Source organism: Podarcis muralis, chromosome 16 (assembly GCF_964188315.1).
Source record: "Podarcis muralis chromosome 16, rPodMur119.hap1.1, whole genome shotgun sequence".
In the NCBI taxonomy this organism is placed as follows: domain Eukaryota; kingdom Metazoa; phylum Chordata; class Lepidosauria; order Squamata; family Lacertidae; genus Podarcis; species Podarcis muralis.
The window spans coordinates 10,611,532-10,638,135 of record NC_135670.1 but is presented as its reverse complement, the minus strand read 5'-3'; the positions used below and the strand labels follow the sequence as shown (position 1 = coordinate 10,638,135).

Here is a 26,604-nt window from a genome sequence, read left to right as displayed (position 1 = left end):
AATCTTGCCATAGGGAGCCCAACAGGATGCAGAGACACGTTCCCACCCACAGTTTACTCTCCTCAAGAAGATGTTGAAGACCCAAAGGAACCTGATTTTTCCTGATTGAACCAAAAAGGGACACAAGACTCTTGTCTGGCACGCTCTTTCAGCTGACACTTATTTTCCTGAAGCCAGAAATGAGATGGCAACATTTTTTCAAATTCAGTTGATGGCTTTTCATCAGGGCAGGGAAAGGAAAGAAGAGGAGATGCCTGGGGTTACCAGCATAGCTGTGGGAGTTAAGACCATTAACATCCACCACTCCTTGGGTGCAACATTTCAAGAGTGCAAACACACCACCACCCCAACAATCCACAAGCACAGCTCAACCCTTTTGAATCCCTTGCAGGAAGGAAGATAAGGACTACACAGCCAAGCCTGAAAATCCCTCATTTTGCAGAGGCTGGTTATGTTTTATTGGATTTTTTTCTCTTTTCCTCTCATTTGTGTTTTTTTAATTTCACTTGTGGAAAAAGAAGAAGCTGACGAACAAAACCACCTTCCACCCACTTCCTGGCCCAGCGGGGTCCCTGACGTTCCTTAAATAAAGTGGGGGAAGGGGAAAGACAATGGGATGAATGTAGTAGTGAAGCAATATGGAAAATGCAGCTTCCTGGTGCTAAAAAAAAAACAAAAACGATACAGCATTCTTGGGAGCCAGAGCCCAAAACCGGGGGTAGTGGGGGCGACAGGGTGGGACGGATGGGCCTTGGTTTGGTCATGATCCAGGGAAGGAAGATGGGTGGGTGGAAAAGAATAGGGTTTGGCTACATGGACCTGCAATATCAACAAGGGAATCAATGGGTGGCGTGGGAGGAAGATCAGGGCCAAAGCATGCCAAGATGGCCATAGGTGAGCGGGGTCCTGCTCAGACCACACCTGAAGCAGACTCACAGAGTTTGCCCAGCTGTCCAAAAGATACATTCATCGACTGTGGAATGCAGGAGCTGGGAAGCCCCCCGCGACCCACCTTCCTTCCTCCCAGTAGTTCAGTCTTGAGGAAGGATTAAATTAGATCAATAAACCACCCGCCACTTGGGCGAGGGGAAGCAGCAGCAGCAGCAGCAGCGCTAGTGATGGAGGGAGGCCATATTACACATTTCTCCTCCCGCTAGAGGCCAGCAGGATGTCTGTTCCTAGAGCAGGCTGGGAAAAACGGGGCACAGCAGGGAGAAGACAGCTAGGAAAGCGAGGAGCTGTGAGACAGGGTGCCCTGAGAGGAAAGGTTTTAGGAGTGGCCGGGGCGGAAAGGATGTGGTGGTAGAAAAAATGGCAAGGAAGCAAGGGACACCAAGCCCCCGCCCCTGGCAGAAAAAAAAAAGCAGTTGCTACATGCAGGGGAATGAGTGCGGTGGGCCACACAGCATCTTGCCCAAATGGGGCCTGGAGACAAGGGGGGAGATGCACAGACACTTCAGCCCTTTGCCAGCTAAACCCTGCCTGCTGACAAACCAGTCAAACGCCAGTAAGAAGGACAGGACACAGGAACTCAGGCTTGCCCTAGCAAAGCCCAAAGACTCATGGGGGCAGGAAGCAAAGGGAGACTGAAGCGAAAGATAACTAACGCTCTGCCCCAGATTAGAAACACAGTTTTGGAGGTGGGGGAAGAGAAGGGAGGGCAGCGTAACGAAACCAGCAAAGAGAACCATTGCCCAGGCCTTGCCTACCTTGGGGGGTGCGGAGGGGGAAGGAGGGCCCCAAGGCAGACGAGCATGTCATCACCCCCCACTCCCCCCTGTTGTAGGGAAGCTTGCAACCTGTACAGAGCCCACCCTCAGCCCAACCCACTGCCTCCCGCAACCCCAATACCCCTCCCACACAAAATCCCCTACAGAGTTAAGTGACAAAACAAAACAAAACCCCAAAACCAAAATAAACAGGCCGAGGATACTCAACAGCACTTGGAGCAGCTGAGCTGGAAGGGGAGGGAGGTCCCGTCCCCCTCCGGCGAGGTATCATCCGGGAAAGCCACCTTCGGAGAAGAAAAAGAAGCAGGAGGTGGGGCTGGACCAGAAGGGGAAGGGCAGGCCCCCTCTCCCCACAGCCTGCCCCCCAGGCTGCCCCTCGCCCCCCCACGCTATCCTCATGTCCCTCCTCCTCAGCAGCAGCCACCGCCTCCTTGTTTGACCGGAGTGCTGTCAATTTTCAGGTTGGGTCTGTCGCCGCCAGCCGTGGCACCCGGGCCCATGCGTTTCTTGATCTCAGCCGCCATAGTCATGAACGACTGCTCCACATTGGTGGCATTCTTGGCGCTGGTCTCCAGGAAAGGGATCCCAAGCGAGTCTGCGAATTCCTGCAGGAAGAAAAGGGAGAGGGAAGGTTAGGAAGGAGCAAGGTTTTATTATATAGGTCAGAGGCTCCTTGCAGGACCTCAACTGCAAGGCCAGCAGCTGAACCATCTCCCATAATCAATCCACGTGTACAATGAGATTGTTGCCTGAGGCCTTTCTTCACATTCTCCTTCAATTTGTTGCTTTAATTTGCTGTATTTATACTACTACTACTACTACTTACTACTACTACTACTACAATGTACTTTGCTTCTTACTATTATTGTTAGCTGCCCTTGGACAGTTCTTTGTTACAGTTATATCCCCCTTTTCCTCCAAGGAGATTCAGGTAGCATACATACTTCTCTTCCTCCTCGTCTTATCCTCACAACAACCCTTTGGGGCAGGTTAGGCTGAGCATGTTTTGCTGAGCAGGGATTTGAACCCTGCTGTCCCAGGTCCTAATCCAACACTCTAACCACCACTGGCTTTAGGTTGAAGGTGTGGGATATACCGTATTTTTCACCCTATAGGACGCACTTTTCCCCCTCCAAAATTGAAGGGGAAATGTGTGTGCGTCCTATGGGGTGAATGCAGGCTTTTGCTGAAGCCTGGAGAGCCAGAGGGGTCGGGAGTGCCTTGCGGAAGGCTTGCAGATAGCAGACTGTTCTGGGGGCTGGGGTCGGGGGAAGCTCGGGCTTCCCCCGCTCCAGCCCCGTGGCTGGGGGGGAAATAATTTTTTATTTATTTATTCCCCCCCAAAAAAACTAGGTGTGCCCTATGGGCCAGTGCGCCCTATAGGGCGAAAAATACGGTAAATAATGTAAATCAGCAGTAGCCAACATGGTGCCATTGATACATTGCTATACCACAACTCCCACCATCCTTAGCCTTGCTCACTAGGGCTGATGTGCTACAGTCTGGAGAGCACAATGTTGGCTATCCCTCATGCAAGCAAATAAAAGCAAATGTTCCAGAGAAGGGCCGGGAGGTTCCCAAGGCATTCTGACATTCAAAGATATGATCTAGACACCTGCCTGTACCATAAGATCAAATATAGTTTGAAAAGCTAAAATAAACAGAACACTGCCTCTATTTGGAGCATCTGAAAGGCAAAAGTAAATAATAATTAATTTGCTGATCCAGGACAGCTGTTTACAATGGGGCGTTTGAACTGAATTGCTTTGCCTTCCTTCGCTGAAGTGTTACATGCAAGAGCCAAGCCTATAAAGAATTCTGTGTTTTTAAAAACATTTCCCCCCACTAAACTATGCCTATGGCTGCTAGGTGTTTTATTTTTCGTTAAAGACTATTTGTGCCTAAGCTGCCTGCAGGGTTATGCTGAGGTCCTTTCAACAACATTGTACTCTGTCACATGCAAACCAGGCCTGATGATGCGGTGGGGAACTTCAGGCCTGGTGTCAAATGTGCCTCTCCAGGCCATCTACTTGGACCACTGAATTCTCCCTAGGCCAGTGTTTCCCAACCGGTGTTCCGCGGCACACAAGTGTGCCGCGAGCTGTTGCCTGGTGTGCCGCGAGCGAGTCCAAAAAAGGTTGGGAAACACTGGTTTCTCTTTCAAAAAGGAAACGTGGGTTAAAGCGGCGCCGCCGCCTCCCACTCACTTTCCTGCTCTGGCTTCCCTAACAGTTTTCCGAGTTGCGTCACTGGATCCAGCCCCCTTTTCCACATGTGACACGGGGCTGGAGGGAGGGAAAGAGGGCTTTACGTCGCGCACAAAGGCAGCCTCCTAGAAGCGCTCTGGGCCGGTGCCGTTTCGCCGGAGGACCCCCGGAGGATAGAAATCCATCTATCCTGGAGTGGGGCTTACCTGGGCGCCCCCCAATATTTTAATCCATTTGGCACCCCTGCTGCCCCCCAACCGGAGGTCGCCCGCTCTCCACCGGAGGAGACGCTGGAGCGCCACGGCCCATCTGGATCAAGGCCCTCGGGCCCCGCTGCAGAGGAGGGGGTTCCCCTTCCCTTCCCCCGCGGGTGCCCCCTCGGCTCCCGCATCCCCCAGCGCGCCTGGACGACGCCGCCACCGCCGCGCGCAGCCTCCCGGGGCTCGGAGGCTCTCCAGCAGCGGCAACATCTGGCGCTGCACCGCCTCCCGGGCCGGCCGGGCGCGGTCCCTGGACGCCGCCGGCGCCTCCCCTCGAGGGCTGCCGGTACCTGGCGCCCCGCCATCCCCGGCCAGGCTGGGCGGCCGCAGCCGCGTAGCCTCCGCTTCCGCCGGTCGGAGTGCAAAGGGCGCTCGGGGAGGCGCTGCGAGCCGGCGCCGCCTTTTTATCCCGCCCCGTCGAGCCGGGGCCTCGCGGAGGCTCCCAGCTCCGCGCCGGGCGCCCCTCCGCGCCCTCCCCAACCTGCCGGGCTGCTGGGAGAGGCGGCGGCGGGACGGCACCCCGCGCCCCCCAAAGCGCCTTCCTTCCCGTCCCCGCCGTCCAGGCTCCCGGGGCGCACGGCGGGCTGGAAGGCAGCCTCCCTCTCCCAGAGCTGAGCCTCGCCGCCTCTCCAAATCGAGAACAAAGCCCGGGGGACAGGCGAGAGGGGGGCGCAGGACCCCCGACAGAACAATGGGGGGCTGGGGAGGGGAGGGGGCTTCCAAAGGATTAGGCAAATCCCGCGGGGATCCGAGGCCGGGATGTAGCTACAATGCAGCCACAGTTTTTATTTATTCCACATGTGACACGGGGCTGGAGGGAGGGAAAGAGGGCTTTACGTCGCGCACAAAGGCAGTCTCCTAGAAGCGCTCTGGGCCGGCGCCGTTTCGCCGAAGGCGCCGGAGGACCCCCACCCTCAGCTCCTTCAGAAAGGAAGCCCCGCCCCTCGGCTCCCTACGCCGCCAGGCAGCTCAGCTGACTGACGAGGACGTTCTGCGGCGGCGGCCGCCGCACAACCACCGCAGTTGCTGGCAGCGTCCGCAGCGCAATAAGTAACAGCGCCTGGTGCTGCCAACTCTTTCTCTCTCTCTCCCGCCCCGCCCCCAAGCTCTCGCGCGCCCCGCGTCAACATCGCCGCGCGCAGCTTCCCGAGCTCGAGGCCAGCCGCTGCACGCACGCGCCGGCTCGTCATCAGCTCCGGTTGTTGCCTTTCTCCGCCGAGGTCGGTGGACCCCGAGCCTAGGCTTCCTTCCCGCACCCCGCTTTCCGAAGACCGCACACCAGTTGGGCCAGTACATATTCCCCTCCCGTGACTGGAGCGGAATAGCCCTTTCTCTTCTTCCCCAACCCTTGTCGTTGGAGGAGTCCCTCAGTCCCTCGCTTTGCTGCCTCCTCCCCCCCCCACCCCCAAAGCTTGGAGGTTCCCCGGCAAGGGGGAGGGGAAAAAATTGAAAGTTACACTTTCGTGCATCCCTCCCGGCGTGACGCTGCGCGCTGACGTCACGGGGCTGTAATGGTGGTGTGCCTCAAGATTTTTTTCATCAAACAAGTGTGCCTTTGCCCAAAAAAGGTTGGGAAACACTGCCGTAGGCTACACTTCTCCCACATCTTCCTGGAGTGCTTTTGCCTGGCTGGAATTGTGTCGAACTCTGATCACACTTGTTTGGATTGAGGATAAAGGAGGGAGAGTGTATGAACTTGTGCAGAATAGAACTTGCCAAATGAAAATTTACATTTGTTGCTCCACCCACCATCGGTATATGGCCTCCAGAAGGTTGACAGGGAGCGAATGTTGCCCCACTTCCTGCCTTGAGGATGAGAGGGAAAAGGTTGCTGATTTGCAGGGTTTGCTTGTACCTGCCTGAAGAACCTAAGAAAAGCCTGAAGAGCATAAGAAGAGCCAGATTGCTAGATCAGGTCAGTGGTTCATTTAGTCCAGTGTCCTTTTCTAACAGTGGCCAACCAGATGCCTGTGGGAAGCCCTAAAGCACAAGAGCAACTCCTCCAACTCGCTATTCTGCCCAGCCACTGGCATCTGCCTTGCCTTCAGCAGCTCACCTTGGCAGTTGTGTAGTCCACCACTTTTTTTGTGGTCAAGTCGCACTTGTTGCCCACGAGAAGCTTGTTGACATTTTCACTGGCGTAGCGCTCGATTTCCTGCAGCCACTGCTTCACGTTGTTGTAGGATTCCTGAAAGGTGGGAGCCCACAAGAGGGAAGAGGATGAGAGGCAGCAGAGCTCAGACTTCCAAGCCTGGCCATCAACCTGATTATCCCTTGGCGCTGGAAAGGGCCGCAGGCAGACTAGACAGCTTCATCAATGGAAAGAATCTCACAAAATACTTAATACAAAACTCAGACCCCCAAGAACTTCAACCTTAAGGAGAACGTAGGAAATTCTGAGCTCTCCGAAATTATGACCCTAGAGTTGTAGGCAACTTTAGTCCTGTTCAGAGAACATTCACTGAAATTGATGAGCACGACAAACTTAGGTCCATTCATTTCAATGGGTCTACTCCAAGTAGGACATCATTGGATCCAACCCATGCATCACAAAAATTCACAAAATACATCAAGAAGAGAGGTAAAAATGTGCCGGAATGGAGCTTTGCTCACTCACTCCAGTTAACTGTTCTGCTTTCATCATTTTGGGTGTTTTGACATTACAATTTGAATTGCTCCTGTTAATTGGGGATAGAGAGATAATTGCTTCTCATGGTCTCTAGTTAGACAGAGCTACCTTTTGATTCAAGACACCGCTACCAACATAACCTCTGGAAATGGGAGCATTTGGTCCACCCTTCTGAACAGATGTCATCCATAGACCATCTTCTGTAGAAATGAGGTGGGTGATTGGCTTTTACACTCATGGTCCCTCTTTCCCACTGTTCCTCCTCACCCCCAGAGCTGGATACCCTAAACAGACACACACAGATTTTTTCATCTTCCCCCAACCCATCTCCCACCCCTGCTCTAACCACCACAATGCAGCCATTACTTTACCTGATCCGTTACGTCATACACCACAATTATTCCATGTGCCCCTCGGTAGTAACTGGAGGTGATGGTTCGAAACCGTTCCTGCCCGGCCGTGTCCCACTGGAGAGGGAAGAGACGATAACAGTTGTGGCTCAGCACCATTAGATTACAACCCATGGATGAAACTGTGGACCTTGCAAAACCTTTAGACAGAGCTATAGAAATGCGATTCATCTTCTCCATAGAGGAATCAATGAACAACCCAGAATTCTGGGATTAGTTCCCACATCCAAAAACTCCTCTAAAGACACTTTTGAAACCAAGAGATTTACAGACTCACAATTTGCAGCTTGATAGTTTTGCCATCCAACTCGATGGTGCGGATTTTGAAGTCCACCCCAATGGTGCTAATGTAGCTTTCTGTGTAGGTGTCATCCTAGGAAAGAGAGTGTTTCATCAACAATAAGAAGTTGCAGACAGAAGTCATTGTTCCTGTTCTCAATTCTCTTTTTTTGGGTGGGGGAAAGGTGTATGAAAATGCAACCAACAATTCTAACACTCAAGATTCCCAAACACACATGAAACAAAAGCAGTGTACATTTTCGGTAACGGTATTCATATCCAACCAACCTCAGCCAGCACATCCATGCTGATGGGGTTATTGGGAGTTGTTGTAATCCAAAACATCTGAAGGGCACAGGGTTGGGGAAGGCTGGCATATGCCTAGAATGCCAACTGGCAAGGAACAACTGTAGTGTGAGACCACTGTATAAACCACGCATTACACAGTAGAAGGGAAGGGGAGAAATCCACCAAAACCAACTTTCCCCTTGTCTTCCTGCACAGTCTAGACCAATGATTTCTCGCCCCAGGACTGTTCCAAGTTCAGAGGTTCTTCAAGGTCCCATTATGGTTTCTCAATGGGAATAAGTTCAGCAGCAAGAACATCATAGTTAATAAAGGTTTTATTGTGGCTTTCGACAATCAGTGTCTGAGTCTGAAGGCTGGAAAGGACTGTGGGCAGCTAGTACTGAAACGGCCACCCAACTCCAGTGCAATGGCTATTCATCCTGGCTTTCCCCAGTTTGATTCTCTTCCTCCTCCTCCTGTTTTGTTTTGTTGTAAACAAAAATTGCCCTTTTCCCTTATGGGGTATCCAAGAGCCCATATAGAGTCCTTACATGGGTTCCGTATTGGTAGGAGAGAATAACAGAGGCCAACCAGAGAATATTGAGAAGCAAAGCAGCTAGTAAGCTTGATCTTTATTGATCTGTTGCAACAGGGTGCTCCCCTCACACGCAGGAAAGGAGGAGGACCTAGAAAAATGGTGTGCAAGGCCTTATAAAGACTTTTGAAATTCCCCTCTTGTCGATCAAGACCACCCCCAGAAACATTCTACATACATCACAGAAGGGGTGTAACCTAAGACCACCCCTCAGATACATCACACCTACATCACAGAAATTTTAATATTGTTTTTCTCCTGTTTTTGTTTATCTCCTGTCTGGCAGGTTACTTGATTGGATTTCCTGGGTAGCCTGGCCAGTCTTTTGTAATGATAAATACTTAGTTCCTGGGCCAGGTCAGAGGCTCACACCTTATTCAAACACAGACATACCCTTAAGACAGGATTTGTGAAGGAAAAGACAATGGGGAGGCTTTTCCACTTTGACCATGCAGAGAAAACATTTGCTCAGTTTAGGAATCAAAATGGTTCCAGGTTGGCCTTCCTGTGCTGATCTATGTATGTGCTTGGTTGGTACACTTATGAGCATTGCCATATATCTAAGACCATAAAATTCCTATCATAGTTTCTACCTTCTGACTGTAAGCCTGCAGGCAAGGCGGTATGTCTAATACAGCACCCAGAAATGGGAGCTCTCTTACTGGTAGTAGTACCATTGTGATTGCCTTTAAATGTTTTTAGATAATTTTTCAAATGTTTTAAATGGGTTATTTTATTTTAAATTGCATTGTTTAAACTGTTTGATGTTTGCCAACCTGTGCTTCTTTGGCAGGAAGGGTGGGATAGAAATTTAATAAATAATACTCAGAATTTTTAGGCTCATGACAACTACTCGGTTGTGGGAGGAGTCTGTTTTTTAATCTGTGCTCAGCTCATGTGAGCAATGCATTTAGCAAAACTCTCTACACTGCAAACTAGGGTTCCTTGGCAGACATGTTGGAATGGAAGAGGGATTTCCTAAAGACCAGAAAAGTTTAAAAACTGTATTGCTATATCTGCTCATCCTGAGGGGCAAACAGAGAAAACAAAGCTTCCTCACAATGAATGTTGTATTTTTGTATGTGTTTAAGGGGGGGGGGGGTGAGATAAGAGATTCCAAGGGGATTAGTCACAGGTCTTGTGCCTCTTCCATTGGCTCAAATCTCCTGAAAAGCTTTAAGAAAACTCATCACCAACAGGCAGCTCCAATCAGTTGCTTTCTCTTAGGCTCACTAAGGATAGGCTAGGAAAAGGGTTGGGGAAACCCCTTCACCCTGAGGACTGCATTCCCTTCTAGTAAAGCTTTTGAGGGCGACATGCCAGTGGTGGGTGGGGAGAAAGGCCAAAGTGAGCAGAGTAGCCTCCATCCAGAAAAGAAAGAGGGATGTGCAGAGTAAGGGGTGGCCCATCCCATTTCACCACCTGAGGTGAAACAGGAAGGTGTCCTCAACTCCTACTACTGCCCCTGCTGAAGTCTCACTTACTAGGGATCAAACTCAGATATATAAGCTAGGCACCAAATGGCTCCTTAAGTCCCCAAAATGGAATGTCTAGTTGCCATTTTGAGGACAGATGGCTTGAAAGTCATATTATTCAATACAAATTTTCGGTTCCTGAAATTTGTTCTGATTGTGTAGATAAAATATCATGGATAGAATTATACATGATGTGTGTGAAAACAGGCAAGATCCAAGGATCCCCAGGTGTGCATCTTCAGATGGTGGAGATGTCAGGTGCCATCCTGGTGCCTGGGCATCTTCACTGGGTTGCAAGTGGCTGGTAGCCAGGTGCAAAATGCACTGCTGGTGGAGAAGCTACGGTTTTCAGTGATATCCTGCAGGGCTCTTGTGAGATCTTGTTGGAAGCTGTGGTAGTCAGCACAACTCTTCTCCCATGGTGGGGCACCACCACTGGAGAAACAAGGAGAAGAGGCAGTGGCTTCTGGCAAGATCTTGTGGACCTCTCAAAATGCGCCTGGCGTGTGGCGAATTTCAAATGCTGCATTTTGAGAGGTCCACAAGATCTTGCTAGAAGCCACTGCCTCTTCTCCTTGTTTCTCCAGTGGTGGTGCCCCACCATGGGACAAGAGTTGTGCTGACTACCACAGCTTCCAACAAGATCTCACAAGAGCCCTGCAAGATCTCACCAGAAGCTGCAGCTTCTCCACCAGCAGTAGGCAAGGCACCCATGCGGCACCCATAGTGCCATCACATGGATTCCGCCACTTGAGGCAGCTGCCTCAAGGAGGATGTGGTCTGGAGGAGGGGGTGTGGCCTGGGAAGCATGCCATAGACCAGACAGGGAGCCCTGGAGGGTTGCATTTGCTCCCCAAGCTAGGAAGAACGGTTGCCACTTAGGGCAAAAGTAAATACTTACAGCAAACCGCAATAAGAGACATGACTTCCCCACACCGGAGTCACCAATCAGAAGCAGTTTGAACAGGTAGTCACTGGAAAATAGAAAGAGAACAGACAAGTTTTGTATGGATAGAAAAAGTATCGCTCATCATCATCATCTGGGCTAATTTGTTTCTTCTCCAGACACTGTACCTGACTTGGCAGTGAGGACATTCTTATACTAAGCTTGAGTATTCTAAATATTACAGTAATATAGCACAGGATCTGGCTGCCCCAGAAATCCAAGTTCTCTTGTGAAATTGCTCAAGGGAGGTACAAAAACATCTTGATTGTTATCCACTGAAGAAATCAGGAGCCAGAACAGGCCAAAGCAGAAACCATTAGGTCCCAAGTGGTATTGCCCCTCCGCCCCCAATTATCAGCCTCCTCACTGTTCTAGCTCATGTCCCAGCTCACCCAACAGGAAACTGAAATCTGTCTTATACCAAGTCACGCCACTGGTCCACATGGCTCAGTAGCATCTACACTGCCTGGAGACAGGTCTCCAAACTTTCAGGCAAGGGAATGTTCCCAGCACTATCTAGAGATGTCAGGGATTATACCAGGGACTTTCTGCATAAGAAGCAGATGCTCTAGTACTGAGATATGGCTATACCCCAGATTATCTGTGGCCGGCAGGTATTCTGTAAAGGAGCACCTCTACACAAAGTGAAACATGTATTTGAAATGCAGCAAATTGCATTAAATACCCCACCACATTTGTTTCTTTGACAAGGTTATCATTTAGATGAGTTTGCTGTGTATGCACAAGCCTTGAGCAATGTTTGAATGTTCTGTTTGATTGTTCAGGTCTGACTTCACTATCCAAATAAATCATCTTTGTAGGAACTGTCACAATGCACTACTCATCGAAAGCAGATACTTCCTTGGAAAGTCATAGGGTAGGGCTCTGTGTATATGCCATGATTATGTACTCTGCTGGGTTTTAGAAATGTTGCTTGGCCTCGGCACTCACCAGAGACCCAGCCCTGCCCTTATCCCAAGGTGTGGGTTAAGGTCTCCGCTCCAATTTTTCCAGTGAGCATTGGAGGACCAGGGAAGGAGGGGAGGACTTATAATGCTAGCTTCAGAAGTGCTTAGAACAGGGCAGGGAGCCTGTGTACTCCAACCCCCATCAGCCCCAGGCAGCATAGACAGTGGTCAGGGATGATGGGAGTTGTAGGCCACAACATCTGGTTTGCCAAGGATGGGTTGTGGTGGAGGCACTAAAAAAGCAGTAAGAAGTTCCACTGCTTTCTGAGAGCCTGAACTTCAAGGTGAGCATCTCCTTCCCTTTCCCAGATTTGACAAGAGGGGTAGAGCCCCTTGCCCAATTAAAAGATGCAGTCGCCAGTGACAAACGCAGCAGTGGACTTCTGGCACTATGTCTAATAATTCCTATGAATCAGTATGGTTAACTGGCACTAGGGACAGTAAGGCCCAGTAGAAACATAATTCTCTCAATCTCTTACTCATGGTTAAGCAACAGGGAGTGAGTCAGTGATTCATGCACTCTCCTCCCCACACACCCTAGTGAAAATTTATCCCTGCCTTGCTTCACTTTTGTCAGAGCTAACCTACAGCAACATCAACTCTAACCATGGTTAGCTTTAACCAGTGTTTGCAAACGGTTTCAAACACAGGCTCAATTTTAAATCATGGCTAACTCCTGCCACCTGGAGCAGCCTCCTCTAACCTGGTGCCCTCCAGAAATGTTGAACTACAATGTTCTGGCTGGGGCTGATGGGGAGTTGTAGTCCTCCACAGAGAGACACATCTAGCACCATCACTATACACCTTTCATTTGTAGGCTGAAGATGCCTAGCCTTTTTGCACTTGAGATATAGATATTTTAGGACCCACACCTGTTGTGCTTGTAAATTGTTTTAAACTGTTTTCAATGTTGTATTTTACATTGCTGTGACCTGCCCTGGGACTTTGTGATGAAGAGTGCATAATATATCTAAGCACCATCATGCTCCCAGCTGAGTCGCTGGGCCTTAGAATCAGAGAATTGTAGAGTTGGAATGGGACATCTAGCATCCATGACAGATGGTCATGCAGCCTCTGCTTAAAAACCTCCAATGAAGGAGAGTCCACAGAGGGAGACAGTTCCACTATCTTACTCAGGCCCTCTGTCTTACATCGTTCCTGTTCCGAAAAGCCCCAGAATCACTTCCCATTATCCCCCAACTCATCTGAAGTTGCAGCTCAGGGGACTACCACAGAAACCTTCTGGAATCTGTTTCACAACACCACCCCTTTGCCACACCACCAGCACTGCTGCTAAGGATCCCCCTACCCCAAAAGCACAACAGGGCACTTGACTATCAGGCTGTTCTCTCCCATGTACCAAACTGTAAGTGTAGCCAACAGTCAGAAGGAAGGAAGTTTCTTAATTGGAGTGTTTGACTAGTGTGCGGGAGAGGTGACAGGAAGCAGGCGAGTCACGAGATGGTGTGCTGGCACTTTTCCTGATTAAGCACAGAGGGAAGGGACTATCCCTAATCTTGGGGAGTGGGGGAGGCAATGGCATTCACAAAGCAAATGCATGCCAATAAAATCTAAAGTCCCAAGCCTCAGTCATGGACTCAGGTGACCTTAGGAATGCCACCAATTCCCAGCTGTTCCTCACTCACTGCAGGTTTGAGAAAGGAAGGGCAAGATATATACAAGCCCTGGGCCCAAAGGGACAAACAACTGCAAAACAGACTTCAAAAGGTTTTAGCCTGAGCTAGAGGTAGCCCCAATTCTGTTGAACCTAAATTCAGATTAAAGGCATCTGACCCAGATCACATGCTTCTGATCTATTTGCCAGATTGCACCACAACCTAGAACGCATCTGTTTTTTCCCAGCCAACTCACAGCTACCAGGGCAGGGGAGTCAGCAGCTGCTAAAGAGGCAGTCAACAAACTTGAACTGTGAAGACCAAGGTGTCCTAAAAAGTTAAGGGCAGCCAGACAGCAAATCCATTCTGCCAGGAAAGGATGGCACATGATCTTCAGGTCATTTCTTTCAACACTTCCCGTGAAAGAAGACCCTGGAACTTAAAAGAGACCTCAAGATTGTTTTTCAGAGTAGTTATGACAATCCAACCATCTTGTTGACACTTTATATACACTTATCTCCCCCTGCAAGACCGAAGTTGATTTCTCCTTTCTCCTTATTTTAAAACTACACCCCTTTATTTCAGAACACCAGACCTCTATATGATATAACAAACATCCTTTCAAGGCTAGAAACCTCTACCTATTTAAGAAACAGGTCAGTACAAAGCCAAAACCACCACTGTAGTTCTTAAGGTGCCATCCATAGTAAATGTTTACAGACCTAAGGATCAAGCAACCCAAGATTTCTGCCAATGCAGCATCATGTTCCACCTTCACCCCTAAAAACAGGAGGTTCCTGTTGTAATGCTGGTTTACCAGCAGAATCGATGCTTTCTAGATTTGTGCAGCCAAGCACTTAATGTGATGATTAGCATGTAGCAAAGTGCTACACAGACATCTTATCAGTAATGTATACACCAGTCCTGTAAGGTAGATCAATATTATGATTCCCCACATTGCAGCTGGAAGGCTGAGAGTGTCTTAGCTTGCCGCTAATGAGTTAACAGAAGAGGCAAGATTTGAATTGGGAACTTCTTGTTTCCACAGCTCAGTTTCTTAGCCGCTATGCTAGGTTAGCTCTCCACCACAGTAAACTATATAGCCTGGGCTCAGCATTCAGAAAAGATACTGCTGTCCTTGGCGTCAATGAAACTAAGTCTGGCCACTGAGTCTGCAGCCACTACCAGTTTTAACTTTGCTAACACATTACCTCAATGGTAACGGCATTCATGACCAGCTAAGTAAGAGCTGATAGAGAAGAAACTCCTGTTTTTTAAACCAAAGGTACCAAAGCTGACCCAATAAGCTACAGTAGCCTCTGCAGAGGCTATGGCAACCACAGTCAACCCTGGATAATGAGGGTGAATGTTTCTGGGGATGGCTCAGAGTAGCCATTCCCAGAAGGTGCAGCAGGATCATCCTGATGGGTAGCTGTTAATCCTTTGCAAACAAAGTCCACAGAAGAAACTGGCCCAAAGAAGGCTGTTCTAGCCTGCTTGCCCACACTGGAAAACCAAGAGCTTAGAATAAAACATATGCGGGGAACCTGTGGCACTCCAGATGTTGCTGAGCTACAATTCTTTTCAACCCTAATCATTGCTTGGGGCTGATAGGCCACAGGCTCCCCATCCCTGGAATGAATGTAAAACCAATGATCTCCTGGTTGATCTCATGGAAGCATTATTTATTCTCTACAGAACATCTGGCAAGTAAGTCTTTTACAAGTCAGAACTAGCTAGAGATGCAGCAGAAAGGACCAAAGATCCCAAAACTATAGTGGCCTCAGGCTTACTATTGCCGGGCCCAAAGATTTCATGAGCCCATTTTGAGATTCATGAGTCTCCCGTGCTACATACAATGGCCAGAACTCTGTATCTCCAAGAAAGTGTGCCTTTGAGCATATTCTGCTCAGAGTCTTAAAGGGATGTCGCTCAATAGTTAAGTACATGCTTTGCATGCAAAAGATCCTAGGCTGCATGGGAAAGACTGAAGAGCCGCTGCCAGTCAGCATGGACAAAATTGAGCTGGGTGGACAAATGATCTGAGCTACCTTATGACAGTTTCTTATCTTCTATGTACGTTCTTTTGTCCAACCTTGGTCCAATGTTGGTCTTATACAGTAATGCCAATGGGTCTACTCTGCGTAGGACTAGCTAAAACAGATGGGTTTGAAAATGTGATTGTGCTAGCCCATAAAAGAATAGCTTTCAAGCCAGTGCCTCCGCACAGTAGTGTGTTAAGGGGCTCTCCCATTCTGAGCAGATGGGAATACAGATGCTCCCAAATACCTGTGCTTACTTGGTACACAGTTTGAAATTACTGTTTTTACAAACTACTTCAGTTTAACAAAACTTGTTTCAAGTTCTTAACAGCTTGAAAGAAGCAGGAGTTTGAGTTAATACCCGAATCCCTGCTTCCTTGCTTGCTCATGAACTTTACTTGTAAAAGCCCCCCGCTCTTTTCTACCACAGTTGTAGGACTATTTACACAGCAGGAAAAGTTACCAGAAACAACTTAGGGATAACCTCTCAAGGCCTCAATGAATGTGGTCAGATGAACAATGTCAACTACAGAAGCTAGGCCAGGCCACCTAAATAGCTTCTACAGAAGACAAACTCCAGCAAACACAAAGCATCTTGCAGCACCTTAAAGACCTTAATTGTTCACTGTGGCATAAGACTTCCTAGGTCAGAAACCACATAATGTGGCAAGTGGTCACTTAAGTGGGCAGGTATATAATATAGGAGGATCTAACAGCAGATTTGTAAACAACTACTCACCTGATTGGGTGGATACTTTCCTGTACAAAGTAAAAAACACACGACAATATAGTGGGAGCACATGATGGAGTTGAAAGATGTTTATATGAACTCGAAGACTATTCCACTGAACAGAAAGTGAAATAGACACAATTTACATCCTGACTCTATGCTTCTTTACTTGGAAGCAAGTGTCACTGAGTAAAACAGTCAACTTTCAAGCAAGGGTGAATAGGATTACAGGTGTTTTTTTCTTTGAAGGGGTGTATAAGAACAGACTCTTCTTAGTTAATGAGGACATACACAGAAGCTTAACTTTATATGGGGTAGGGATCCTACAGCCCTGCAGATGTTGTTAGACTCCAACTCCCAGCAGCCTGCATCGTCAATGGCCAGGGGTGATGGGAGTTGTAGTCCAGCAAAATCTGGAGGGCCAGATTCCCCATCCCTGCTTTACACACACACACACACACACACACACACGTACACCTATATATAACATTTATGTATACCTCACTTAATCAGTGAATCGACCTTTCATCTTCCTCTTCCACCATCTGTTTGTCTATCATACATCTTAAGGAAACACTATCTGCTTTCAAACACCCTGTGAACCCTTAAAAACAGGCTAAATCTCTCTTTTCTTAATTGCACACGTTGTTTTAGATATTTCACGAAACAAGTGAACTAAATGCATTATAAGTGAAACAGAGTGGTATGCAGGTGTGTAAAAAAGAAATGGAAAGGGGGGAAATCATGAACACTGGGGGGTGGGAATAATAGCACAAGATGCTAGTAGTTGCAAGGGGAGGGCGGAGGCGGAGGAGTGGTTGCGGGGAAACACAGCAGAAAGTTAGGGAAAGACAGACAAGGCAAGTGGGCAATTTGGGGGCAGGAGGAAGAATGGCGCAAGACCAATGTGGGGTGAAGAAGACTAGCAGGAGACACATAGTGGGAAGTTGGGGACAGACATAAAAAGCCACCAAGGACAGGAGGCACCATAGCGCAACGGGGCTAAACAGTTCATGGGAGAGGAAGGGGTTGGCACAAGAGTCGAGTTTCTGTCGTTCCCTCCAACCAGTTATATGTATACTACTCCCCACACCTATAAGGAATGGGCTAAGGTGTATGTGCATGCGTATTTGTGTATGTATATATGTATATATTATATGTATATATATTCAGCCTCTTCTCCCCCACTCGACACCGACTGTCACCGGCGCCCTTAGGAGAACCGGGGGAGGGAGTCTATCTAGGCCTCATATGGGGGGGGGAAGGAAGAAGAGAGCCCGGAACTTCAGCCCCTCCCCTTCCCCAAAGTAGAAGCCAGTCCGCCCCCTCCCTCCGGCCAGGCCCAGCAGAGAAACACTCACTACTCGGGGTTCATGGCGGCTCCTCCGCGGTGGTGGGTCGGCGGCTGACTAGCTGCTTCCCTCCCTCCTTCCTTCCTTCCTGGCTAAGCTGGTCCGGTCTCTCCCTCACGCAAGATGGCGGCCGGTCCCTCCGCCCCTCTTTCCCTCAGGTGCGACTTCTCACCGCGCAGGCGCCTTCGCGCAGAGCACGCCGGGAGATGTAGTCTTTTCCTCCGCCTCTCGCTCTCCAGAGCAGTTTTCGAGGCGCTTTTGCGCCCGCAGCCCCACCCGTCGCCCTCCTGGCCCCGCGAGGCATTGTGGGAAAGGGAGTTCTAGGCCGTTCGCGTCCTACGTCAGCCTCCCTCTCGCGCACGCCCCGCCTCGAGTCGGCTTTCACACCGCGTGACCTGGGCTCGCCCCTGCCTGCGCAAAGGTGTCTGGGAGATGTAGTTCGCGCTGCAACGCTCAACTGAGCAAAAGTGAAGCAGACTCTCTTTCTGGGAGTGCAGAGTTGAAATTATTTGACCTTACAAACGCAGTACTAAGAATGTCTACTCATACATTTCTGACTTGAGGCCAATATAAAACTGGAAAATATAACAAATATAGGCATGCAGTTATCAAAATTAAAAAATGGGGGTGTTGCTAGACAAACTATCTCTGCTCCAGTACATGTAAAATAATTCAGACATTGGGATGCACTGCCCTTTTGATTTTTTGCAATAATTGCTGTTGTCTAGATACATGCTGTATATTGACTCTGCTGCATCTGCAGTCCACTGTGCTTGTTATAACAGCTTATTTTCATCCACTAGAACCCTTTCAGTTGGGAGGGATCATCTGTGACTCATCTAGCTTGTGCATTGGGGTAGAACTGATTTAATTATCTTTAACTATCACTGATAGATGGGTGTCAAGAGAGAGAGCTCTGCTTTGAATCTCTGCAGAGTTGCTATCCAGAAGTGCCCTTGGCAATTTGTCCCACTGCCTGTCACCAAGTGATTTTGTCACGTTCAATATGTTTTTATTTTTGTGGTATGAAGGACTCCAGTCTTGTAGGCTTTTTTAATAACCTAGCAAATAATACCCTTTCCTTGATGTAGGGCAGTGGATCACTTCCAAATTGCAGAGCCCAACTGATTTCATTTGGGTCTAGCCCATGGGAAGGCAAACTAAGGTCCGGGGGCTGGATCTGGCCCAATCGGCTTTTAAATTTGGCCTGTGGACGGTCCAGGAATCAGCGTGTTTTTACATGAGTAGAATGTGTCCTTTTATTTAAAATGCATCTCTGGGTTATTTGTGGGGCATAGGAATTCGTTCTTCCCCCCCCCCCTTCAAAATATAGTCCAACCCCCCACAATGTCTGAGGGACAGTGGACTGGCCCCCTGCTGAAAAAGTCTGCTGACCCCTGGCTAGCCTATGCATAGGTGTCTAAAGGATAATGTTTTAATGATATATAATGAGAACCTGTAATTCAGAAACTGGATTTTCTGTGCCCAACTAGCTAGATGAGATGAGTGCTCTTTAAGTTAGTTTTAACATTGTTCATGTTATGTGCTGAAGTTCTCACCCTGGGCCAGCAGGGGGATACTGTAGATAGTTTTCACTCAGGTCCACATATGCAAGTAAGGAATTGAAAGTGACGTTCAGTGATTGGATAGTTACAGAAAGTTGTTACTGTCGCGTTGTAGTGGAGCTCTATATAAGTAGGCTGGCTGAATCCTTCAGTTCAGTTCTGTTCTGTTCTGTTCTGTGAATAAACAAGAGCTGTTGAAGAATCGCTGTGTTGTCCGATATGTTCGCCCACAACTTAACAGTTCATAAGTAGGCTGTTTGAGAAACATATAGCTAACACCATCTCAGCTTTGATGGTACGGACATGTTCTGGAAGCAGCTATGCAATTCCAAATGAAACGAATGAGAATTCTGAAAGAGCATGTAAGCACATACAGAGAGGGGTAGCTAATGTGGCTGAAGACAGAATTGGGATTCAAGATGACCTTAACAGATTGGAGAACTGGGCCCAAGCTATCAAAATGAATTTCAATGGGGACAAATGTAAGGTTCTACACTTAGGCAGCAATAACCGGCTGCACAGATATACAGTCAGTTATTAGACACCTGGCTTGCCAGTAGTACATGTGAAAAGGATGGTATATTGTATGTAAAAGAAATGAATGAATCATTGTGTCTTGTGGGAAAGGTTGCTGGCTCTCAAGTTAAAAGACAACATAGGAATCTAGATAGGAAACTGGCCTTATATCATAGCAAACCACTATTATTTACCCCACTATTATCAACACTAGTATCAGCAGCGGTTCTGCAGGGTTTCAGACAGAGAAGATACCCATTCCTACCTAGAGATGCTGGGGATTGAACCTGGGACCTCCTGCTTGTAAAGCAGTTTGCCTAATGCTGTGTTATCAACATCCTTAAAGCTGGGAGATGTGCATTTCATATTGTATTTAAAAGGAGATTGGGGTGGTAACTTCTCTTAGAAATCAGGATAATCTGAAATGGAGATATGAATATGAATAGAGATGTTTCAACAAGGTGTTTCAGACAGACTATCAGGTGCCTCAAAGTTCTGAAGAAGCATCAAGACTGAGGAGCAGTTGGGTTGTCAAGGTAACAGTGACCTGCCCTCCTTTGTGACATCTCTTTGAATTCTGGCTTAGAAGTCACAAACCAGAGGTGTCCAGTCCAGGAGTCAGGAGTGGTAGGAGCAGTGTGAGAGTGTGTCTGTGGGTGTGTGAGAGAGGATAAGAGGATTTATATTTTGTTTTGGTACTTACACATTTTCATTGATATTTTTATATAATGCTTTCCATAACTTTGTATATTTTTAGACTGATATTTAGGGGTAGGGGTTGGAGTAGCTTAGGTGCGTTTTAGGGAGGTAGAAAACATAGGTGTTGGCTGTGTGTTTTAAATTACCTTTCTACAGAGAAACTTCATAATGTGAACTTCAAAATGTAAGTAGAAAGAAAATGTAAGTAGAAGAAACTTCAAAATGTAAGTAGGATTTCTTCTACTGCTACTCAAAACTTGGCGTGAAAGGACAGGGGTCACCCATGTTGCCTTGGCTCTCTCTTGGCCAGTTGCTCCCCTGTGATACTGAGGCCAGACTTCATTTAATGCAGAGCTTTCTAAGGTGTATGTTGCAACAAATTAGTGTGTTGGTGTGTCATACAAACGCTTGCTTGCTTGTCCCGGGGCTGGAAATGAGTTAGTTTAACCTCCAGTTTGCTAGTAAATCTGAATTACTGTGTCACGAAATGACGCATATCTAAAAAGTGTGTCACCAACATGAACAGTTTGGAAAGCTCTGATTTAATGATTCACATGAGACCTGTCTGCACCACCTACTGTGCTACAGAGACCAGTAGAATTATCCCGCCATCTTTTTATTTGAGATCTAGACAAGACATATAGAGCGAGATAGTCTACCTGCCTGAGGCGGACCTCCCAAGTCACAGGGTCCTCAAATCCCAACCCTGTCACAGAGCTGTTTCTCTGAGGAAGCCTCCACAGCCAACCTCAGGTGTGGAATCTGTATTCGCCACCCCCCAGTGTAAAACCCAAACCTTAAAGACTCATTTATTGATGCCCTATGGCCAATGACACTCCTGCCCCCTTGCTAAGTCCAGGCTGGCATCAGGCTTAAACAGACCCTTGGCAAAGTGGTGCTGACCAAGCTGGGCCCCCAATCCCATTAGGCAGTTGCTCCCACCACCACCAATCATACGCTGGATGGGAAAGTAGGTGCTGGGGTGGGGGTGCTGCCACATTTTCTTTCCCGAAATGCAGTCTCAACATCACGGTCAGGCACTGCATCTTGCTGGCTGCAAATGGTAGAGGCCAGCAGCCATTCCTGGAGGGCACCTGCTAATCTGATAACAGTGATGCCCGGGGTTAGTGGGCCCAGTGGAGTCATTTCCAATCCAGCAGCTGCCTGAGTCTGGGCTTGACTAAGGTCCAATACAATTTTTGAACATTTGGTTTTAATTTTATGTATTTTGATTCTGAGACCTTTGAGTGAAGGCCAGAACATACATATGGTAAATAATTGAATAAAGCTAATATAATTCAGAGTCTTTTTCTTCCATCCAGAGGAAATACTGTTCAAAAACACTGAAGATTATGATGAGATCTGAATCTGACCAAAGTGGACCCTCATGTTATATTTGCGTGGCTGTGATAAAGAAGAAACAATCACCTGTTTGTTGTTTGCCCACCAGGGGGTGCTGCACCCTCCCAACAGGCAGTCAACATCTTGAAATTTTATACCACACACACAATTAGGTACCTATCCCTTTTTTCTAAGAGTGCATTATCCCCAAGTAGGTTTATATATAAATGAAAGAATAAATGAGCAGCTTAAAAAGGTGGAAGCCAAAACGTTTTGCTATAGAATTTAAAAAGTCTGTTTTGTTAGTCACTATGTAAAATAAGCACCCTGCTATAATCCTATAATATCCTTATAAAGGATAATGGCTTGCTTGCAAAATCAATTTTAGCAACAACAAAACACCTCCCTTCATAGCAATTAAATTTTAATTAAGTTATCATACAATGTCTTAATTTCACTTGTAAGAAAGAGGGGTGAAATAATGTATAAGAGTTAAGATTCCTTGCTTTGAAATTGTGAATAATGAAAAATAGTATTTTGTATTTGTATTTTTTGTTTACATGTATAAGATCAGACTTTTCACATACCGGTTCAGTAATCATTGCACTGTAACCAGCTGTTTTGGTTGTTGCATGGCATGCCTGAGCAGCAGCGACAGCTCCATAGCTATTTTATTATAACTGGGGGCTGTGCTCCCACTCATTCTACTCATCCCCGCACTCACCCCCCAACAATCGCATAGCAATACCCCTTACTTACCCCCATGCAACTATTAAGCTCCCTTTTCAGTTCCCCGACCCCATATCAAAAGCCACTTCTTCAGCCCCACTTTGTGCCCATCTTCACCTCCCAAGTCCATACTTCCTGGCTCTCCCTTTCTGTGCAATCCTCCCTTGCACACACACCACCCCCATGGTAACCTCCTGCATCTTCCTCCTCCCACACCTTGCAACCACACAGCACCCTTTTCACCTTCTCTCCAACGATGAAACCATGACCCCCTTAACATCCCCGCTTTCATCTTTACCCCCACTGCTATGCCACTTTCTCCTTCTCTACTCTCTCTTGCACACAGATCACCCCCAACCCAATGCATCTTTCTCTCTCCTGTTCCACAGCCTCCTCTGCACACACAGCCCATGAGGAGATATATCAGTGATGTAAAGAAAATTTGCTCCTTTTCCCTTATGAGGTATCCAAGAACCCCGTAAGTGGGTTCCCTATCAGTATCCAAGAGTCCTTAAGTGGGTTCCCTATCGTTAAGAGAAAATAACAAGAGGCCAACCAGAGAATATTGAGAAGCAAAGCAGTTAGTAAGCCTGATCTTTATTAAACTGTTGCAACAGGGTCCTCACCATACGCAGGAGGGTGGAGGAACCCAGAACAAAGGTGTGCAAGCCTTTGAAAGTGCCCACCCTGTAGCTCAAGGTAAAGGTACCCCTGCCCGTATGGGCCAGTCTTGCCAGACTCTAGGGTTGTGCGCTCATCTCACTCTATAGGCCGGGAGCCAGTGCTGTCCGCAGACACTTCCGGGTCACGTGGCCAGCGTGACATCGCTGCTCTGGCAGGCCAGCGCAGCACACGGAACACCGTTTACCTTCCCGCTAGTAAGCGGTCCCTATTTATCTACTTGCACCCGAAGGTGCTTTCGAACTGCTAGGTTGGCAGGCGCTGGGACCGAACGACAGGAGCGCACCCCGCCGCAGGGATTCGAACCGCCGACCTTTCGATCGGCAAGTCCTAGGTGCTGAGGCTTTAACCCACAGCGCCACCTGCGTCCCCTTTAGCTCAAGACCACCCCCCAAAACATCATACATCACAGAAGGCTGCAGTCTACAACAGAAATCCTGTCTGCCAGGATACCTGACAATGGCCAGTGATGCTTACTTTGGCAGCCCGGCCATTCTTTTGTGATGGTAAATACTTTAATTCCTGAATCCAGGTCACAGGCTCACCCTATTCATATGCAAAGATGCCCTAAAGACAGGTAAGCAAATGACAATGGAGAGGCTTTCCCATTTCCTTCCTCCTTGCAGCGAAACATTTGAAGTCAATTTGGAAGAGTCAAAATGGTTTCAGGATTGTTCTCCTGTACTATTTAAGACACGTGGTTTACATACTTATGTATGTGTTTGGCTTGTAAATTTATGAACATTTAATTTATATATTTGAGACCTTAAATTCTTATAACATCAGTGTCTCTTTAAGATGAATGGAATATTAAGAGGAAGCCTGTCAGTTAATCTCTAACTGAACAGGCTAAGTGCAGCTGGTGGATGTTGCACATACAGTATACGGGTGTTTACTTAATATATCCATTTAAAATTACTACTTTGAATCTGGGACTTCATGTTGAAAGCAACACATGATACCAGGAGTGAAATACAGTACATGAGGAACTAAACAGTAGAGATGGATACGACAGAGAAGCTAACACCAAAAAAGCTAGCACAGCAGAGCCTTTCCCAACTCTCTTGTCACTGTACTCTAATTTTTTCAACCACTTTTTCTCTCTATGTCCCTCCCTTCTCCCTCCCATGCTATGACTACTGCTCTGGTGCAACCTGCCATATTTTTTCCTCTGCTAACCTGCCCTGACTTCATGCAAATCTAGGATTGTGATGCAGAGCTACAAATGTTCCAGTGGGGGCTGTGTGATGGCACTCATATTTTTATTATATATATTTTTAAAATCTCATTAGCACAGTAGGATATGCACCACCTTTAAATAAATAATACTTAGATCCCACTCTTCCTTCAGCAGTTCAAAGCAGCTTTCAAAGAAGTCTCACATCTGGAAGAGAATTTTAAAAAGGGCAGTGCTAAAGAGCATTGTACCATTTCAAGCTGAAAGTGAGGAATGCCTTTTTAAAATCTACCATCTTTAATGCACGCAAGTCCCTGTATTTTATCTTCTGAGACAGATGCAGACTGGGAAAGATCTCATCTTAAAAGTTTTCTGAAAGAAGAAGGTCTTCAGAGTTTCCGGATAGTTTGCTTAGGCATGAGATGGATGCCTCAATTGTATAACCCAAGTTTAGTTGGTCTATCCTCCTTTTTAATCTTCTAACGCCACCAATTTACTCAGAATGTTTTCAAAACCTCTTAGGAGCATCTTTATTGTTATGATTATTATATCCCATCTTTCCTCCCAAAGGAGCCGAGGGTGACAAACAAGAAGTCATTAAAACAATAAAAATATATTTAAAGCAACTCCAGTACAAATGCAAACTGGGAAAGCTCTCAGTTTAGATTTGTTGAAGGAAGGAGGTCTTCAGGTGGGTGCTTGGGCATGAGATGGATGCCAAACCTAGAGCCAGGATGAACTTTGGCTTAGTGGCTTAGTGAAGGGATACTGTATACATTGTTGTTGTTGTTTAGTTGTTTAGTCGTGTCCGACTCTTCGTGACCCCCTGGACCAGAGCACGCCAGGCCCTCCTGTCTTCCACTGCCTCCCGCAGTTTGGTCAAACTCATGCTGGTAACCTCGAAAACACTATCCAACCATCTCGTCCTCTGTCGCCCCCTTCTCCTTGTGCCCCCCATCTTTCCCAGCATCAGTGTCTTCTGTATACATAGGGGAATACTTATATTTACATTGGGGTGTTAGAGATGCTTGACAACAGTTTCTATAGACTCCACTGTTGCCCCTAAGTGGCATTTAAGGTAAAGGTAAAGGTACCCCTGCCCGTACGGGCCAGTCTTGACAGACTCTAGGGTTGTGCGCCCATCTCACTCAAGAGGCCGGGGGCCAGCGCTGTCCGGAGACACTTCCGGGTCACGTGGCCAGCGTGACATTGCTGCTCTGGCGAGCCAGCGCAGCACACGGAAACGCCGTTTACCTTCCCGCCAGTAAGCGGTCCCTATTTATCTACTTGCACCCGGGGGTGCTTTCGAACTGCTAGGTTGGCAGGCGCTGGGACCGAACAACGGGAGCGCACCCCGCCGCGGGGATTCGAACCGCCGACCTTTCGATCGGCAAGCCCTAGGCGCTGAGGCTTTTACCCACAGCGCCACCCGCGTCCCTAAGTGGCATTTACCTCAGGCCAAATCCCCTAAAACTGCACCCAGCCAATAACTCCCACAGACTGTTACCAACCAAGCATTAACAACACACTGAGCACTAATATATTATTAATTTTCAATTATTAATCCACCCCACCCCCACCCCCCTCAGTCATTCTCTGGTCGTATTCCCTCACATTTCCCTCCTCAACCACTTTATTCCCACCGACTCATCAACTGTCAAAATCCCAACGGTCTCTCTCAGTTAAAGCCCAACTGACTGGAGGCTTCAGCCAATCAAAGAGTCCGTTGACACCCAGACTGAATTTACCTGATTCAGACCCTTCCCAATAAGTTATTTGAAGTCCGTTTGGGTTATTCTTTGAGAAAAGCGACGTAACAAACTTAATAATAGTGCAATAGTCTCTCTCGCTCCCCTGTCAGAATTAGTCAGCAAGAACTACTGCCACGTGGGCTTGCAATGTTGTTAGAGTACAAGGCCTCAAACTCGGTCATGGAACATTTCCCCCCTTATGAACACAAGAATAAGAAGAGATATTGTGTGCACATATATATATGCACATACATACAGGTAACTCTCAATTTATGTGGGGGTTACGTCCCAGGGATAGCGAAATCAGCCAAATTTGCATATAGTCAAAACATATTGGGTGCAATGGCAGGTGGGATTGCAGTTCCCCCCCATCCCGGATGCCTACGTCCTTTTATTTTTTATCAATTGCCAAGCACGTAAAGCTGAATGTGCACAAGTTAAATGTGCATAAGTTGAGAGTTCCCTGTACACGCAGACACACACACTTCCTTGCCCATATCTATACATAATTCCATATACCGTAGTTCACCTGGGATTAAAGGTAAAGGTAAAGGTACCCCTGCTCGTACGGGCCAGTCTTGACAGACTCTAGGGTTGTGCGCCCATCTCACTCAAGAG

At 47.6% G+C, this 26,604-nt stretch overlaps 1 protein-coding gene across 1 annotated transcript; it reads right to left on the bottom strand.

The window, feature by feature from the left end:
* Positions 1–421: 421 nt before the first annotated feature.
* Positions 422–17,727, bottom strand: RAB1B (RAB1B, member RAS oncogene family). The gene is made up of 6 exons (XM_028711128.2): positions 17,537–17,727; positions 10,775–10,847; positions 7,514–7,609; positions 7,198–7,293; positions 6,254–6,385; positions 422–2,335 (listed from the first exon to the last, which is right to left on the bottom strand). The coding sequence occupies exons 1-6, from the start codon at positions 17,548–17,550 to the stop codon at positions 2,141–2,143; spliced, it is 606 nt and encodes a 201-aa protein (XP_028566961.1). The 5' UTR covers positions 17,551–17,727; the 3' UTR covers positions 422–2,140.
* Positions 17,728–26,604: the final 8,877 nt, after the last annotated feature.